Consider the following 20,092-nt stretch of genomic DNA (forward strand, 5'->3'; position numbering starts at 1 on the left):
GTGATCAAAGGGACGTCTTAAGCAGAAAAAATTTGGTTTGGGGCCAAAGAGAATACAGCAGAGTAATACAGGTGAACACAGTGTAGAGCAACCCAATTCTGGAGATCTTCCTCCCTGCAGGAAATATTTACTCCTTACAGAACTTACTATCTACCCAAATATGGATAATCAGGACTTTCTACACAGGAACGGTACTCTGTCTATCATCCTCTCCAAGAAGGGAGGATGGGTGCATGTGACCCTGAAAGGTCACATCTTTCCATATAAAAACAAACTGCTTTGCATCTGAGCCATGATTGGTTTCACCAGCTCTTCTCAATCCATAAATTGCTACTGCTGCGCAAATACTATTCCCGAAGACATGGACAGAATCCTGAATTTCACAGTGTCTTTTTAAAGGTCATAATCCTGTTACGAAAGAACCCTGAGGTTAAACTGGTGGTTCTCCATCATTGTGATGCAGTAAAACATCCCTTATAATTATTTTGCTTTCACTGCTATAGGCCCTTAACGATAGTACTCCTAAAAGTGTGTTGTCTGGGCAGCTTAGCAAGACATTGTTCATTGACACAATGTCATTCTGAGCGATTTAGTCGAACATAACTGTGATATGTCCTGCGTTATGAGGGCGGTTAGACTCCAAATATTGGTTAGTTCCAATTCCATTCCAGGACCATTCCAAATCCGTTTGCAAGGGTGGAGCTGGTTTTGATTGCTTGTTTTCAAAGATCTTTGACATAATATCAGGAAATGCTCCTTCTGTCCAGGGTGCGGTGAAGAGCAAAATGGATCTTAAAGGCCTGCTCTAAGTTGTTTCTGAATCTTTTACGGGGAAATCGTAAAGGTAATTGAGCAACCCAGTTGTTGAGGTTCATGATATTTCGTGAAACTCCAGGTAGATACTATTCAGAAATTGGGCCAGCTGTGTTCTTCTCTGTGTTTCTCTGCAGAGCATATACGATTGTCAATAGACCTCTACTGAAGCTCATGCTCTAATAGCTGCTGCACTGGCAGAAGACCTTTAATTCGTGAGACTGGAGCTCTAGCAATGTGATCTTGTTGCTACTGATACTGATCTTCTGAGTCCTCTTCTCATTGTATGGGGTTGGAATAGTTTTTCACTCTTTGATGGATTCCTTACGGTCTACTTGAACAAACTATACCTGAAACAGAGTAGTGCAGTAGAAAGAATGTTACCATATAATGTCATTGTGAGCGGGGGGCTTTTATTTTCTATACCTCTGCTGCAGAGGGCATCAGGCTTTTATTTGAAGCAGGCTTATATTAGAGAGAGGCTGTTTTATTTTATTCACTCTGTTTGATATGTACAGTGCATCCAGAAAGTATTCATACCCCTTCACTTTTTCCACATTTTATTATGTTACAGCCTAATTTGTAAAAGGTGATGTGGGTTATGGGGGAAGACTGGACCTGGTGTGGTGTGCCAACTAAAATAGCCTCTGTTTTTGAGCTATTTAGTTGAAGGAAATTTTCTTTCATCCAAGCCTTTATTTCTTCAAGGCAGGTGTTTAATGATGTTGATGATGAATATGTCGACAGTGGGGCTGCATGTGGCATCGGGTCGGTTTTTACATATAGCTGTGTGTCATCAGCGTAGCAATGGAATGATATTCCATGCTGGCTGATGACACGGCCAAGGGGCATAAGTATTCACACCCTTTGCTGTGACACTGAAAATTGAGCTCAGGTGCATCCCATTTCCACTGATCATCCTTGAGATGTTTCTACAACTTGATTGGACTCCACCTGTGGTCAATTCAATTTATTGGACATGATTTGGAAAAGCACACACCTGTCTATATAAGGTCCCACAGTTGACAGTGCATGTCAGAGCACAAACCAAGCCATGAAGTCCAAGGAATTGTCTGTAGACCTCCGAGACAGAATTGAGGCACAGATCTGGGGAAGGGTACAAAAACATTTCTACAGTATTGAAGGTCCCAACGAGCACAATGGTCTCCATCATTCGCAAATGGAAGAAGTTTGCAACCACCAGGACTCTTCCTAGAGCTGGCCGCTGACCAATCTGAGCAATCGGGGGAGAAGGGCATTGGTCAGGGAGGTGATCAAGAACCTGATGTTCACTTTGTCGGAGCTCCAGAGATCCTCTATGGAGTTTGGAGAACCTTCCAGAAGGACAACCATCTCAGCAGCAGATTGAAGCCACTCCTCAGTAAAATGCACTTGACAGCCCGCATGGAGTTTTCCCAAAAGGCACCTAAAGGACTCTCACACCACGAGAAAAATTATTATCTGGTCTGATGAAACCAAGATTGAATGCCAAGCGTCATGTCTGGAGGAAACCAGGCACAGCTCATCACCTGGCCAATACCATCCCTACAGTGAAGTATGATGGTGGCAGCATCATGCTGTGGTGGTGTTTTTCAGTGGCAGGAACTGGGAGACTAGTCCAGATCAAGGGAAAGATGAATGCAGCAATGTACAGAGAGATCCTTGATGAAAACCTGCTCCAGAGCGCTCTGGACCTCTGACTGGGGCGAAGTTTCACCTTCCAACAGGACAACGACCCTAAGCACACAGCCAAGATAACAAAGGAGTGGCTTTGGGACAAGTCTGTGAATGTCCTTGAGTGGCCCAGCCAGAGCCCAGACTTGAACCCAATTGAACATCTTTGGACAGATCTGAAATTGGCTGTGCACCGACGCTCCCCATCCAACCTGATGGAGCATGAGACGATCTGCAAAGAAGAATGGGAGAAACTGCCCCAAAATAGGTTTGCCAAGCTTGTAGCATCATACTAAAGAAAACTTGAGGCTGTAATTGCTGCCAAAGGTGCTTCAACAAAATATTGAGTAAAGGGTGTGAATACTTATGTACATGTGATATTTTTATTATATATTTGTCATTTTTAATACATTTGCAAAAGATTAAAAAAAACCTTTTTAGAATTATTATTTTTTTAATCCATTTTGGAATTAGGCTGTAACATAACAAAATGTGGAAAAAGTGAAGGGGTATGAATACTTTCCAGATGCACTGTAGATTTGGTCATATTTTAGTATGAAGCCTCGGTGGTTCCATTGGTGCAATTTCATCGATTGTTACATCGGCAAAATTCCAACAGAAAATCTGTTAATACGCACAGCTGTGGCTATTTATAATGGCCATACTACTAATTCATCACATATACCTGTAAACCATCACTTTGGTAATATCTCAATCAATATTATTAAATGTCAGAAGGATGAATAATTATTCTTTTGTAGAGCTCATACTAAAACGGATTTTACAATGGCCTTCACAATTGATAATTAAAAACAACAATCAACAGATGATGAGCAGTGATGATGGCTCAAATTTAAGGGAAAAAAATATAAAATTCATCACTTGTAAATAATTCATAATATAGTTTAAGGATCACCTTTGATTTGAAATTTTACGGACTACAAAAATAACCAATTAGTTAAACTGGCAAACACAGTTTAATTACATGGAGTATCTCACTATATATTTGATCTCCTCTTTATCACATTATTTGCAGTTCTAGAAAACTATGTATACACTGGTCTGAAGTATGCCTGAGGTGCACATTCTTCTTTTATAAATTTGTGGGAAAAAGCTTGTGTATAGTCTTTGTGGGTTTCTTTGTCAGTAAGATTAAGGAAAACCTACTCACCTGATTTTTATGAAACATAGAAGGGTGAAGGATGGGCCACTGTAGAACCCATTACATTTTTGAGCGGATCCAAATCACGGGGTGGATACACTAAGTATTATTCACTTTCATTAACATTGCGAGATAGACCTTCTCGGCCAATGTCTGCACTCTCCTGCTAGTTTATAAATGTGGCCCCAGGAGTCTATCCATCCTTGCTTGGTTTTCTTTCACCCTGAATTTGGGGGGTGACATTTATCTGTTTGTGCCGACCAAGGCCCTTGCTATTATTAGAGACTCTGCTTTTATTTGACTACCGGCTTTTATTTGAGAATCATACATTTACATGTTGCTATTCTTACATGTTCTTCCTTACTACTAGTTTTTCTATACTCAGTACTATGTAATATTTCTTTACAAGCATACACATATCTGCCACAACAAACATGTTGCCTGCTGGTGAGGATTCAAACTTATATCTAAAGAAACAATAAACCAAAGCAAATATTTAAAATATTGCACCGACGTGTGAAGGTGGTTGTTAGGTCTTAATTATCTTAAGTGAAGCCTCTATGCTTTTCCACACTTCTCCACAAGGGGGTGTTGCACTACTCTAAATGACACCAACATAATATCTATCCCATACTTGTTGTCTGATTGTCACACAGCTCCCCTCCAGTTCTTTTCTTCTAAATCAATGGACAATTCAAGCACTGTGAAATCCTGCCTATGACCATTGGCTGTGATCTTTTTTTAAAGGGATTTCATTCATTAACAGAACCGAACAGAAAAGAAAAAGAAAAGTTTAAAAAAGACTGTGTAAATGCAAGGGGCTTACCTCTCGATCCTCACTGTCTGCCTGTTTTCTCAGAAGGGGGATTATGTGCTGATCACAGTCCCTTATTCTTTATCAGCAGATTGTGGACAGGAGCAATTTGTTTTGGGGCTTCTTAAACATTACATCAAAAGAGGCCTAGTGTTAAAGTTCTTTCTAAGCTGGTGTGAGAATATGTTTGTCCCATGTTGGAAAACCACAGAAAAAAAGTAATACAAAAGTATTAGGATTCATTGGGAATTTGGATTAGTCGCAGTAAATTGGGGTTGTGGCTTTGGCGGAATAACTCTTGCAGGTGAAGAAGGAAGGCTTGATGAACCTTTTCACCTCCTCATGCAGCTTGTCCATCCTGTCTTCTACCCATTGGATGTGTGCATATGTAAATGCTCCATAAAAAGAGTCTTAAGTAGTGTGTTTTCCACTTAAGGTGAAGAAAGAACAAGCCTGGAGCTCGGCCTTTCCGAACCGTCACGCTTTGTGAACTTGACCGCTGCGGTGCCTGTCCCTTGTGTGTCGGCTCTACTTTAAAGCTAGGCGAGTTTTGCCTTGTTAAAAAGAGCCGACGTTCCAGCCTAGTAATATCAAACTAATGTCAGCTACTCCACACACACACACACACACATTTTCATATCTATTAATATCTAAGGGCTTACAGGTGGTCTGCCTGTGAAGCGCATAGAAAAACTAGAAAAACACAACCCTTGGATTCATCCCGCTCTACATCAAATTACCGAAAGCTACTTTTCCTGTGTTGTTTTCTCCGTTTTTCTTGCAACCGTTACTCTCCCTCCATCCCGCCATTCCTTTCTGGCCTCTTTTCCTACCTTTGGAGTTTAAAGAAACCTGTCAAATGCAGTGGCCGGTAGCTGCCATAAACTTTGCCACATTTTTGTTTTAATTGTTTTTATCGTCTCCTTTTTCTACTGGAGCACGTATGGCATATGACAGAAATACACTCAGCAACATCAGAGAAGGAAATGTGGTGATTAGATTAAGTGATTAAGTGGACCTTGAGACAATTGCCACCCATGGCATCTTCCTACCACCTGGCCAAGTAGTGGACCAATGAAGCTATAGAGGATCTTTAGGCGTACTTGGACTGCACAGACCAGGATGTTTTCAGGACTGCTACCAACAGTCTGGATAGGTACATCAGCTTCTGTAAAGACCGCTGTGTACCTGAGTAATAAAACGACAAACCCTGGTGCACAGCTAAACTCAGACTGCTGAGGTTGCAAAACGTAGAGGCATTTAGGAGTGGGGACATGGACAGGTTTATTCTATATTATAGAGAGGGACGTTGACAGACTCATCTCTGATGGGGATAAGTTTGCCTAAAGGTTGGAGATTGACCATCTGGTCTGGTTAGAGCTAAATGCTCTTAAAACAGTGGAGATAGTTGTGGACTTTCGGAAGAACTCCCGAGGACAATAACTAAGGAGTCCCCTTTCACCCGGGACACAAACTGTATGAACCACTCCCTTTCTGGGAAGCTGCGGTCCATCAGGACCAAAACCTCATGGCACAAGAGTAGTTTCTTCCCGGCTGCAGTGGGCCTCATCCACAAGGCCCAGGACCACCACTGTCCCCGCCCTCCACTGACCTCATTCTCTATGCATTATATTAACGCACATCTTGGACTACTACCTCGATACATTCAACATATTCTATTTACTGTGAACCTTTGCACATCATTTATATATACATTTTTGCACATCCTGCAATAATCATTTTGTACATATTTGTTATTGTATCTTTGAAATTATTTTATCATTTTCTATTTATGTTTCTCTTAATGTTTTTATTGTTTATTGTCTGCACCAAAGCAAATTCCTTGTAAGTGAAAACCTACTCGGCATTTAACCTCATTCTGATTTAGATTCAGATTCAGACATACAGACTTCGAATTTGAGTAAACAAAAATGAATCCTCCTCCCCATATCAATGAAAATGATATGTTTTTGATCTTTTGGTTTCTACCATGATTGTGGTTTTAGCTAACTTATCTAGCTAGCCGATGGCGTGGACAGCTCTAAACTTCTCCAGTTTGACACTGAGCAGTGACAGCGAGTCCCAACGTGCGTAGTCGATATGGCACAGCCAAAACTTTAACGTGATTTATTATTGATTGATTTAAATGCTGATATAGTAGCTTGCACGTAAAAGTGTTTGCGTGTTAACTGATATATTTTAAGATTTTGCCCCTAATTTATGTGTAATATGATGTGTTGTCACCCTAACAGCACATGCAAGCTTGAATAGACTTCAATTAAACCCTCAGCTAAAAGTAAAAACAGTTTGTATGGATAATTTGTGAAATAAATATGTAATTAGTTCGGGTTGGCATTCAACACTTACCCTGCTGCCCAGTGGAAATAAAACTGCTCGTATATTAGTGTGGTGCTGTGGTGGCGAGAGGATTAGCGGGACACTCTCCTCCCTCCTTTAATTAGCGCTGTAGCAGCCCGATTTGCACTGGTTGAGAGGAGAACACATGCCTATTCATCTTTTACTTTACTTACGTAACCATCTTGCACATTTGATAGTTTTTAGAGTTTGCAATACAATGACCATAGCACAGTACAACAGGGTAGATGCAAGATTAAGCTATGTTTTAGTTTAAAATTAAGAGAATGCAAAGGTAAAAATATGTCTTCAGATTTTGTTGAAAGCTTTTTACAGATTGTGATTCCCTCAGCTCTTCTCGCAGGCTATTCCAGAGGCGAGGACCTCCTTGTATGTCTTTGTCCTCTCCCTGGGAATAATTAAAAGGTCAGTGTCAGAGGACCTGAGTGTTGTAGAGGGAGCATTCATTGAGAGCATGTCTGACTTCAGGTATTGTTAAATTGACAGGCAACCACTGAAGGGATTTCAGGACAGGTGAGAAGTGTGCTCTCTTTCTGGTCTTGGTCAGTACACGTGCTGCTGCATTCTGCTCGATCTGTAGATAATTTAAAGCTTTCTTAAGAAAAACCAGAAAGTAGAACATTGCAGTAATAGTAGAGGGTCGATGGTAGGTGGATGGAGGGTGGGAGGAATGTGGGTAGATAAATGATCGGAAACTGTTCCTAGGTGGTCGAAGTAAAACTTTGTTTAGCTGTGTATATAGAATATAAAGTGAATCTGTATTGTATATGCCCAACATATGTGTAAGTACATACAGACACAAAGAGTCCTGTCCTTTCCTCCAAATTGGCAGCTCTGAAGACAAAGCTTCGTCTTACTATGGATACTCTTTCATTTGTGCGTTGGGCTTATTTGCTCTGAAGTTTATGCATCCTGGTAACAGTAAGTCCCCCAAGTACTCCATCTTGTAAGCTTTATGCCTTCCACATGGTTATAATTTGAGATTTTTCCTGATTTTCAAAGCTTTTCTTGGGCCTAGTGTTGTTAATTAAAAAGTGGACTAGTTTTGTTGTGGCCTTTTGTTTTGCCAAGTAGGGAAATCACGGCCCTCTTTGTTGCTCTCTCCATTTCTTTTTTTGCCTCTCTCTCTCTCTCTCTCTCTCTCTCTCTCTCTCTCTCGCTCTCTTTCTCGCTCTCTCTGTGTCTCTGTGTCTCTGTGTCTCTCGCTCTCTCTGTGTCTCTTGCTCTCTCTCTCTCTCTCTCTCTCTCTCTCTCTCTCTCTCTCTCTCTCTCTCGCTCTCTCTCTCGCTCTCTCTGTGTCTCTGTGTCTCTTGCTCTCTCTGTGTCTCTCTTTCTCTCTCTCTCTCTCTCTCTCTCTCTCTCTCTCTCTCTCTCTCTCTCTCTCTCTCTCTCTCTCTCTCTCTCTCTCCCCCTCTCCCCTCGTCCCATCTGCCTTAATCGAGAATAAAGCTATCCCAACCACTTTGTAAATGAAACATCCTCCCACTATTAATGGGATTGAGATGATGTTTTCTGTTTGGATGGTCATAGATGGGACAGTAAAGCCTGCAGCAGAAAAAAGATTTTTGGGAAAAAAAACAGAAAGCAAAAGCAGATATTTATGGAAATGATTATATCACTTCCCTCATCTCCCATACGGACGCATGTCTTGCACACATGGCAAATTAGAGGTCATCCCTTCCAGTTTAGCGCATGTCTAAGTGCGTGTGCCAGCGATTTTGGTACTAAAACATCGTAAATAACACTGTAACCCCTGGGACGAGGTGTTATAAATAGGACGTGTCAAACCCTGCTCCAGCCAGCCTCTGGTTTCCCTGAAACCCTCTCTTTTCACCCGCCGAGCGGCTCAGCTACTTTTTAATTTGGCCATCCTGCGGGCTAACCGACTGACGCCTCTCGGCGAGGGCCTCTGTATTTCAACAAGGCCACAAAAGCCCATGTCCACAGGCCATCGCGCTCACAAAGCTCTCCAGCTTTTCTGAGCTGTTACTTTTTTGGAGCCCAGACTCTACCATCAGCAGAAGAGAAACGCTGGCCCCTGCCAGAACCCAGCGGCCAAGTCTCATCTGTCAGAAACCAAGGGGCCAGACTCTCCAGCCACTGGGTGGGCGGGGCCCGACCAAAACAGAGAGAGGAGGAAGAAAGAAAGAGTGGAGTGTGGGGGATAGAGGGTTCGAGAGCGAGAGGAAGCTCCCAGATAAACAGACCGCAGCGCCTCAACTCCTAATCACCCCGCGCTTCCGTTTCCAGACTCTATAATTAGAAGGGCCCCGTCCCTTTTTTCTCTGTATTCCCAGTTGACGCAAATGCTTCTTGTGGCTTGGCACCTCGTTTCGGGCGTGGGTTTTCAAGAGTTTACAGGCCCTGGGCCTTAGCTCTCTGGCTTTCTGGTTGCTCTGATACAGCATGAATAGCTAACCACTGTCTTAATGCACACTTCACTTGGCTTCTCTTCTTCTTTCCTTCTTCCACCTATGATAATCTGCATGACCCCATCGCTCAGCCACTTTGTACCTACCTCATTCCACCTCTTCATCATCTTTAAATATAACTGTTCTTCAGTCATACACAAGTCCTAAAAAAAAAAAACCTTCAACTCTGAATAATATGCAAAATGTTGTAGCACACTTTTAGGCTTTTTTTTTTTTTTTTCAGAGAGGGAGTGTTTCCATCTTCCTCGCACGTGTTGTTGAATCTTTTAATCTCATGCCATTCCAGCCTCCTCTTTTCACATTTGACATGCCACCCAATAAAGCCCGGCCACTAATTAAAACCTACTGCAGCCTTCACATAAAAAGTTCCATAGGGAAAAACTGAGGAAAAGTACTAATTACTTTAATATTATTATTGTCAGGGAGCTGTCAAAAAGACAGATGTTTGGACTTTTCTTTTTCAAATCTTACACTCTATCAGTGATGTGTTTCCAACATTTTGAGGTACTGCCCAAATCTAAGGGTTTGTTTGTAACATCTCAAAAGGCTTCTGGTATATGTTTTGGGATGCGCTTGAAAAGCAGTGCTGTGTTTTTCCTAACTGAACTAGTTTAGATCTGGGTTTGTTCTGGTGTGGTTTGTTGAGCATGTTGTTTATGGTGGGGGCCTATAATTTCTGTAGTTTGATGAGTTTAAATAAAACGAGACCAAATGAATGGGCCTGTCAGTCGGGGTTACACTGTGGGGGTGAATTTTAGTGTGCACACACACACCCATGACCATACACGGATGTATGAATACATAGATTTTCTTTTTTACAGACACTCTTCATCTTGTCTGTCCTTGAGGAAGCACACGACTCGAGCCCTCCTTTTAACCACTCCAAGCTATCATGCAAGGGAAGGCTGCATTTTATGACATCGACAAACGATAGCTGGCTTTGTTTTAATGGGCTGGTTTGTTTGTTTTAAATGCACAGTAATTCTGTCATGCCGTCTAGCATGTGTCCTGCACAGTTGATAGTGTCGGCTCTCTTCGTGTGAGCCGCTGGAGTGAAATATACCGTTTAAATATTTTGGGTGGCCTGATTTTGTATCGGTTTACCAGTTGCTACATCAAAACAACCTGGCATAATTGAGAGTGTCTTTGGTCGACTTTGACAGGAATATGAATGTAGAGGTTATTGTTTTCTCTTTTTACATAATAAAATAAATCAAGTCATTTCTACTGAAAGATTGGGATAAGTATTGAAATATATGTTTATGAAGTATTCATCACTTACAATTGTGTGCATGGGTATCAAATTATAAATTTTCTAATGATTGGATTACACTATATCACATTTGTTAGGTTAGGCTACTGAAAGTCTAGGCAAGAATACTGGATGTACCGTTGCAAGTATTTATTTATTTTTACAATTTATAGAAAATATTATAAGATCTAAAACTATTGTATCTATATAATTTAGTATATCACTTCTATAGCATTCAACGTGGTAACGTGGTAAGTGACGTAAGTAAGTAACGTGGTAAGTAAACCACGTGAAAGCAAAAACTACAGATAAAATATTCTAGATTTAAATCTCAATGAAACAAAGACCACTATGGACAACATAAACAGCAGCAGGTGTGGTGATGAGCAGTTTATGTTGATGCCAGTTGTGGGAGTGATTCCTAATGTTGACTGTATGTGTGTTTATGGCAGGAATGCTGCTGGTGACTGCAGACACTCTGGGCCATGATTTTCACGTCTTCCACATTCTCACCCACCCATGGGCGTCCTCACAGAGCGCTGTTCACCATCTCTACACCCTGCATCGCGGGGAAACTGAGGCCAAGGTTTGAGATACACACACACACACCTGCACACTACAATCATCGAGTTGAAGAAGCTCTAAAATATTTCGAGTGTTTACAGTAGACTGTTTGTGAAACCATTTTAACTCTCTCCTTAATTTTCACATCTAAATAAGTTGTTTTTGTTATAGATGAGGTTGTCATTGCATCGAATAATACTCCCACATTAAAGTAAAACCTTATAAAAAACTGAAAAAGAAAGAACCATTAGCAGTAAAGTTAAACTGAACATAAAATTATTTCCAATGTTGGTTTACAACAAGATGTTGCTCCACCATGTGCTGCTACTTTCATATTGCATGGACCAAAAGGCAAATGTCTTGGATTTAGATCAAATCAAAGCTTAAACAACATTATTTAATGTCAATTTTCCTCTTCCTCACCCACACAGCACACTCCGGCACTGCCCAATTCTTTCTTTACATCTAATTGAATCCGGTGTGTAGAAGTTGACATAGAGCAAGCATGTTTATCTAAAGAGGGATTTATCCCTAATGGTTACATTAATTCTTGTCAGTAGTAGAAGATACCGTGATCCTCCTCTCAACTGTCCCATTGCATTTTTTTTTTTTCAGGCCTAGATTGATTTCCTTCCAAACCACACACCAACACACATTAAAAACAGAGATAACCACACACATACGCACATTTAAAACGGAGATAATTTGTGAGAGAAATCAGCCATGACGAGTTAAAAAAAACATTCAACCACTGTTTCCCCAAACATATTAGAACAAATCATTACTTGTTCCAATCTCTTTCCTCTTGCCCCTCCCTTCTGTCTTGCAAATCTAATAAAAAGAGAGATTGTTTTTTTTAAATGCCACTTGTATTGTAGCACTTGAGGAGAACATCTTCAAATACAGGATTTAAAGTTATTAGAAGCTTAAAGCTTTAAAAGTTCAGTGTTTGTTTTGTATTTTTTTTTACATAATATGGTATATTTGAAGAAATACACTATTGCCACCATCACCATTCAGATGAGAAGTGGTCTCACACGATCTTCATGTGTTCTTCAGTGATAATAAGGGGTTTTCAAAAGACACACATTGAAAAAAACTCCACAAACAAGGCCCCAATCGACCCACCATTCCCAGCCGCATATTAAAATTGTTACTTGTCTGTATGTACACAGGTTTTTAACAGAAATATATATATTTTTTAGCCTGTATATTTTTACATTTTGGCAAATTTGCACCATTACAAGTATGCATAATTACATATTAGAGATTCTTGTTTGAAATGTACCCATGGATGTACAGACTACTATCACTGGATTGCTTTTGAACTGTAGAAAACTGTCACTTACCAACTATTGACCATGATGGTGAGCGGGCAAAACTACAATAGCTAACATCCTGTTGTTATTAGAACAATGACATGTACCTGTCTCAGTGGTAGCTGTCAAAACCCTAATGTCAGGACAGGCCAACATATTAGATAAACAATACAGCTACATTTTCTTTAATAGGGGGCCTATTGAGATGAGCAGGAACATGGCAATTAATTTGTTAACAGAAATCTTAAATCCCTCCTCTCTTGCCTCATCTGTCCTCTCAGCCCTCCCGTCATCTGACTCCTTCTCACTCATGCTTGCCAACTCTGCCACGGACACTCTCCTCTCTACTCTTGTCCTCCTCTCTGGACTCTCTCTGTCCTCTCACTTTTTGGCAGGTTTGCCAGTCCCCTCCAGCTCCCTGGTTAAATGACTCAGTCCGTGCTGACAGAACTATCCTACGGGCAGCTGAATGAAAATAGTTGACATCAAAACACATCCTTCTTGCCTTTCAAGCTATTTTCTTCCTTTATTTCTGCTCGAATCCTACCTAAAGGACCTCACCTACAGGGTAACTTGGAGAGGGTCTCTGTCTGACCCCTATCAACTCACCGCTGGGGTTCCTTAGGGTGCTGTCCTGGGTCCCCTCGTTTTCCCTGTACACCAATTCACTTGGCATTTACTCTCATGGCTTCTACTGCCACAGCTACGCAGATGACACTCAACTGATTATGTATTTTTCCAGGTCTCTTCTTGTCTGTCTCACATCTCTCAGCGGATGTACCGCACACCACTTGAAACTCAACCTCGACAAGACCAAACTACTTTTTCTTCCGGGGAAGGACTCTCCCATCCAAGACCTTACTTTCAACATCGGCACCTTGGTTGTTTCCCTAACTCGGATGGCAAGGAATCTGGGTGTTACAATGGACTGACCTTCAATGCCAGCATCGCTGCAACAGCCCGCTCCTGCAGATACACACTTTACAATATTAGGAGGACACGTCCCTTACTGACCCAGAAGGTGACACAGGTTCTTGTCCAGGCTCTTGTCATCTCACGCCTTGACTACTGCAACTCCCTCCTTGCTGAACTGCCTACATGTGCCATCCGACCTCTTCAGGTCATCCAGCTTGTAGCAGCCGACTGGTCTTTAACCTACCCAAGTTCTAGCACACTACACCGCTCCTCCGCTCCCTTCACTGGTTACCAGTGGCTGCCCGAATCTGCTTCAAGACACTGTCACAAGTCGATGGTGGACCCAAGTGCAGCACACAGGAAACCAAGGATAATTGGTAATGACTTTTATTGGTAGTCAGGAGCAGGTTATAGCCGAGTAAACAGATCCACAGCGGGATGATAATAATCCACAAGGACAAACCAATAGGTAGCAGGCAAGGGATAAGTCAGGGACGGGCAGAGGGTCGTGAAACAGGCAAGGCAGGATGAAGGAATCCGGTCTGGGTTGGGAAACAGGCGAGGCAGACAGGTCCAAAACAGGCTTGGTCAGGAAATAGGCAAAGCAGGCAGGTCAGGGGCAGGCAGGGTCGGCAACGAGAGATCTGTTTAGGGAAGAGCGCTGGAAAGACTTGCATGATGCGGAGTGCGCTTGGTCCATGACTGGCCAGATTGTCACGGTTATGTCCAGGTATGGTACAGGTGACGACCCAATTGCAGCAAAACAGACGATGTTTTAACAAAAAGCGAGCCTTTAATAAATAAAGCTGTATAATCACAAAGTAACAAATAAAACTGAAGAAACACAAACCGAACCAGAGGTAGACACAGGGTAAACACAGGGTAAACACAGGGTAAACACAGGGTAGACACGGGGAAGCACGGCAGGTAACAGGCAGGTAACGGGCACATAATATGAAAGACGATCCGACAAGGCACACTGGGGCAGACAGGGATATATACACAGACACCAAACGAGGGAACAAGACACAGCTGGGGGAGAAAGACAAAGACACAAGGCCAGGGTAACTAGACACAGGAGGAACACATTAACAATCAGGAAGGGATGGAAAACATGCAGACAGGGAGTACAGCTAGACATGACATATGGGGAGTGAACATTTCAAAAATAAAACAGGAAACCAAAATACAACCAGACTGTGACACACTGGTGCTGGCCTACCGTGCTGTTAATGGATCAGGCCCTTCCTAAATCCAGGCCATGGTCAAACCATACACCCCAGCCTGCTCACTTCGCTCTGCATCGGCCAATCTGCTTGCTATTCCCTCACTGCGAGTGGGACCTAGATTCCCCCCAAATAAAAACGAGCCTCTTTACTAATCTGACTCCAAAATGGTGGAACGAGATCCCCATTGATATCAGGTCAGGAGAAAGTCTTCACATCTTCTGTCGCAGACTGAAAATCCATCTGTTTCCACTGCACCTTGGCCAATAATAAAAATAAATGAATACAGAAAAGATTGTTTGTGCTTATTGTAAGTCGCTTAGGACAAAAGCGTAAACATAATATTAATTTCTCTACTCTTATTTAGAATTTTTCGATACATTCTCAGCCAACTTTGCCTTGCAAGTTGAAAGTGCTTACTCAACAAAACTACTTCAGGCCTTGTTCGGTTCAGGATTATTGACTTGGAAAACACACTATCACACACACACACACATTCTCACAGCCCGACTATGGTTAATGTATAGCCAAACGGCAGGTCCGCTGACCGGCTGCACACTGAGCCTGCTTTGATCCAACCCGTTGTAAACACTGAAAGCTGGCTTAGCCTAATGCTTCGGCCAGGGGTTATCACCTTCACACACACATGCACTCACACACACACACACACACACAGAGTGAGAGTGATAAAGTCTGTCAGTTAGGTGGGTGGAGAGACGCCTTATCTGTTTATAGCGGCCAAACATGCGGCTGGCTGTCAGTGACCTGAGGCCAGGTAAACAGACCTTAGCTGATAACAGATGTAAGGGGCCGGAGGAGGACCAGAATGTAGATCAGAGCGGAGCCACAGGGCAAACTGGAGAGCGGTAGTCACTGGGGTTACAGGGGTGGCACTCGTGTATTGCTAAACTTTGTGGCCCTGCAAGATCAGCTGTGATTGCAGTGAATCGGATTTGAAGGCTGATCCTGTCGATGTGTTTACATGCACCTGAGTAGCCGGTTTACTGTAACCTTATGTAAATTAGAAACTGTAATTTGAATGGGAATACGGACACCTTAGCCTATGCTTAGCCAGATATCTTATAGAGAACACTGATTGCTTGGCATACGTGTAATTGGGTTTTTAATCAGCTTTTTACATGTGAACATGTGTATGACAAACACTGCAGAGCAGCAGGATAAAAGGAAAGATCATTAGACTCAGCGATGTGTCCTGTTGGTTTTTACAGCTGAACATAAGACATTCTGGATGCAGCATCACGAATAAGCTTAAAATAAGTAATCAATGTTTCCAAAGTAAGTGGTAATGGGTAATTAGAAATGGACCTGCAACATGCATATGGAGATTTTATAGTAACCAGGTTACTTCATAAAAACACATAAAAAAAAAAGAATTGTAGGATATGTTGTTGTTTTCCAAGATTTGAGCTAGTTGAAATATTAGAAAACTCTACACTGCACCTTAAATGTTGATTGATCATTGGCCAATATCTGATCCGCTAAATAAGGTCAGTATTAGCACTGATCCCAATGCTACGTATCAAACAAGTGCAACCCTTAATAAATTCTATAACACTGATTTAATCAGTCACAATGACTGTCCACACAGACTGGCTACTATTATTTATAATATCAGGCATTGCATATTGGCAATCCAGTATATTAGTTTAACAATATATAGCAAAGGATGACCTGCAGTCAACCACAAAATCCCGGTTTGCTTTTCTTCCTGTTATTGAAAGCTTATTTATATTCCCTTTCTAATGCAGAGACACATTCAAGTGTATGCTTGTCCTCTCTCTTAAATCTTATCCATCTGTCCATCTTTGTCACATGCTTGCCATTCCTTCTGAGTTTCACTCAGGTGAACAGAGTTTTCTAATCTGTTTCACTGAGAGAGAAAAAAATCACAAGCAAACTTCCATGTCTTCTTGGCATCTCTCTGCCTAGGATGTCATCAAATACTCTGTCTATGAGGACAGGAGGGAGAGCTCTCCAGTCTCTCTGGAATTTGCAACCTCCACACAAGCACATGCATGTGACTGAATACAGTTGCATTCCACCTTATTAAGATAACATTTGACAACTGTTTGGTATCTGCATGGTTGTCACACTATGACTGTACAATCACAGCCACCCTTCAGGTAATCCCCTGCCTGATAAAATGGATTTGACAGTAAAGTCCAGGCACCCATTTACAGTTGAAGCTCTGACAGGTCTATTATGACCAATTACGATACACACAAAGTAGCCCTTTCTCAACTCCAAGTTATCCCTAATCAGCCTTAGCAGAGGTCATGCCTCCTCTTTCACTCATCTTTGTGAAGTAAACTGTCTGGTATTCAGAGGATGCCCAATTAACTGTCATTGCTGGGTACAATTACCTAGTCTGACCTGGCAAAAGATTAGAGAGGCCTGCAGGTACACAGCTGTCTGTCTCTCTGATTGGCTGACTTTTTTGCAGGCTAAAGGGTTAGACATTCCTCATAGCAACTTTCTTTTTTTTTACCTTTCTTTTAGCCTCTATTTTTACGGTATGTCAAATGATAGCTGCTGTTTCAGCACACTATCGCCTCATCAGTCTGTCACCTCACTCTTTTGTCTTTCTTCATTTTCTCTCTCTCCTTTGCTTGTATTGTCTCTTGCAGCCTATCTGTCTGGTTTCCTGCATGTCTGACATGCTCAGGGAGATCCTATCTTCTCAAGTGTCTTCTCCCTGAGATTCAGTCGCTGTTTGAGGAGGAGGACTAACAAAGGATGCTATAAACCTATTTATTTTACCATGGACAGAGGCAAACAAGCTCATATCACAAAGTCACCTTTACCAATAGCTATTGTCTAATCCTCTCACCCCGGTCGACTTTTGTCAAGCACTTCAGACAGGTATGTTTATCTGTGTACCAATGATCTGGCAGACAGAGTTTAAGGACATTTATCCCCACTGTACATACAGTAAATCTCTATGCTGAGTGGTGAAGAAAATAATACATAACGGATGATATCCGTCCAGCTAATGGCAGTGTAGAGAAGTTGCGTGGATCTGCTGAAACCAAACCTGAACCAAATATGTGGGTATGTATGTCAATGTTTGTCCAAGGATCGTTACAAGTATACTGCCTGGAGAAACAGTAGTCATATCAATTGAAATACAAAGTTGAAACATGTGGTTGTTTTAAACTGACAATTTAAAGATCAATTTCTAAATTCAATGGGTGATTTTCACAGTCACAAACAAAGGCTGTCATAGATCACTGTCTGACACTCGTTTCTACAAACGCTCTTAAATATCTACATTTCTTAATTCCTAATATACCCATTTTGCATCAAATGCCAACTAAGAAGAACATTGGTGTTCTGTGCTGAACACCTCTTTAGTTTGAGAAGGTTTATAGATTGGACTTAACATGTCGATGCAGCTGCCGGTAGCTCCCACGAATTTCGGCACATTTTTGTTTAAATTGTTGTTTTTTCATCTCCTTTGGTCTTTTTTTTTTGTTTTTACTGGGGCACATATGGCATCAGAAAAGGAAGCATGGGGATTGTATAAAGTGCAGCGGACCTTGAAATGATCGCTGCCCAAGGCATCTTCACACTACAAACCAGACCAGCTGGACCAAGCTACTGATGGCGGAGTGACCGCCCCAGGGGGAGAGGAAGGAGAGCTAAGATGGAAGTTAAGCTAACCAAGCTAGGACCTAAGGCTCTCCCACTACCCAGCCTTCTCCTGGCTGATGTCCAAACGCAGGAAAATAAGATGGACAAAATAAGACGCAGTAACGGGAGATCAGAGCTGTATAGCTGTGCCGATATCTTTACAAAGACCTGGCTCCATCATGGCATCCAATTGTTTTATGTTACAGATGCCATTTTATCTGCCAAGAAAATACACCATGAACTGAGCAACAACAACAACATTGTGTTGTGAATCTTTGTGTTGCAGAATGACAATAAATGATCCTTGAATCCTTGATCATCTTAGCCCTAAGATGCTTTTGGGAAATTCGGCCTTGTTCTTTTTCAACTCAGAGAAGACGACCTGTGTTGTCAACAGCAATATCATTATTGTCGTGATCTTGTACTCATTAACAATTGGATTAGGTATGTGCCCATATAAAATGTCAAAATATTGTACTCCACTCAGTGTCTATCATCTTGATATTCACTGTAATAAGATACAATCTTCAAGCCGTTTTAAGTCATACTTTTGATGATTAAAATTAAATGATTTTCGCTTGTGTTCTGTCATGCTCAGACCAACTCATTGGCACAGACACACACTCTCCCAAAACACAGCTAGCACAGCATAGATGCCTCCATTGAGTATATAAATCTTCCGGCATGACTCTTTTGTATAGCTACATCAGATGCCTGTTTGCTGTCAGTCGCAACCTCTGTCGTTCTTCACCTTACAATATTTAAACATAAAACATATTTTTATATGAGAGACCATCTTGCGATTGCATCACACCAGCCACAATGCCATCTTTAGGGGCATAGAGTGGGAGGGCCAATTGCGCCTTCCCCACCTCCTACCCCTCTACTTCCGCCGCCCTTGCTCAGACCATGGCTATCTTCAAACTCAACCTGTAGTTTGATCTCAACACATGTAAAGATTTACTGTATTCTGCATGGTTGCGAGGCTATCTTGTTGACAAAATCTGTCCACAGACAGACACACACACACATCTGTGGTAGTTCCAGTTACAGTAGGTGTCTCCAGGAGCACATTTTGCCATGATGACACACACACAGATATACACTAGATACATTTTGAATAACCCTGAACCCCCAAATTTGTAAAATGATGTATTTTTTGTTTGAAGTATTGAAGACTCAATCATGTGCAAAGTGAAGGAGGAACAGTCTGAACATTCTGTCTCCTACTGTCCCCTGACATCTGTACCTGTCCTTTTTCTGTACTTGTCCTGTCTCTGTCCAGGTCCAGGACATGTGTTTCAGCCAGGACAGTCGCTGGGTAGCCATCAGCACCCTCCGCGGCACGACCCATGTATTTCCCATCAACCCCTATGGCGGCGCACCCTGTGCCCGCACGCACATGTCACCTCGGGTGGTCAACCGAATGTCTCGTTTCCAAAAGAGCGCTGGCTTGGAGGACATCGAACAGGAGCTGAACAGGGTGGCTGCGTTGGGAGGAGGCTTAGGAGGAGGTGGCTGCATCCTGGGTGGAGGAGGAGGCATCGGGGGCCGCTGTAGCCCCATACCTGGCCTGTCCAGCAGCCCTTCGGGATCTCCACTGCACGGTGAGGAGCTCAGGAGGGAGGAGAGTGAAGGGCTTGCTAATGTTGTTGCCATGTCCAGGATGGCATCTTAGTGAGCATTTGGTGCTGGGCAGCTGGAGGAGGTTAGCAAGAGTTCACAGTGTCATATTATCGCACGTTAAAAATTGATGGAAAGCTTAATAAACTACATTGACATTTTAGGCTATAACTTAAAAAAATACAATTTAAAACAAGGATGATTAATTGTGATAAATAATTGTGATCTCAGTATAGAGAAAAATACATACAGCCGTTACAGAAACTGT

The 20,092-nt window shown here is 42.0% G+C and overlaps 1 protein-coding gene across 5 annotated transcripts in view; it reads left to right on the forward strand.

Annotated features, from left to right (window-relative positions):
• bcas3 (BCAS3 microtubule associated cell migration factor) overlaps positions 1–20,092 on the forward strand; it is a 343,002-nt gene that overhangs the window by 65,751 nt on the left and 257,159 nt on the right. For all 5 annotated transcript variants that reach the window (XM_029445842.1, XM_029445838.1, XM_029445839.1 and 2 more), the window contains exons 14-15: positions 10,976–11,109; positions 19,487–19,808. In XM_029445842.1, the coding sequence (XP_029301702.1) occupies positions 10,976–11,109; positions 19,487–19,808 (456 nt within the window). The remainder of the gene's footprint in view (positions 1–10,975; positions 11,110–19,486; positions 19,809–20,092) is intronic.

This window comes from Cottoperca gobio, chromosome 13 (assembly GCF_900634415.1).
Source record: "Cottoperca gobio chromosome 13, fCotGob3.1, whole genome shotgun sequence".
NCBI lineage: Eukaryota > Metazoa > Chordata > Actinopteri > Perciformes > Bovichtidae > Cottoperca > Cottoperca gobio.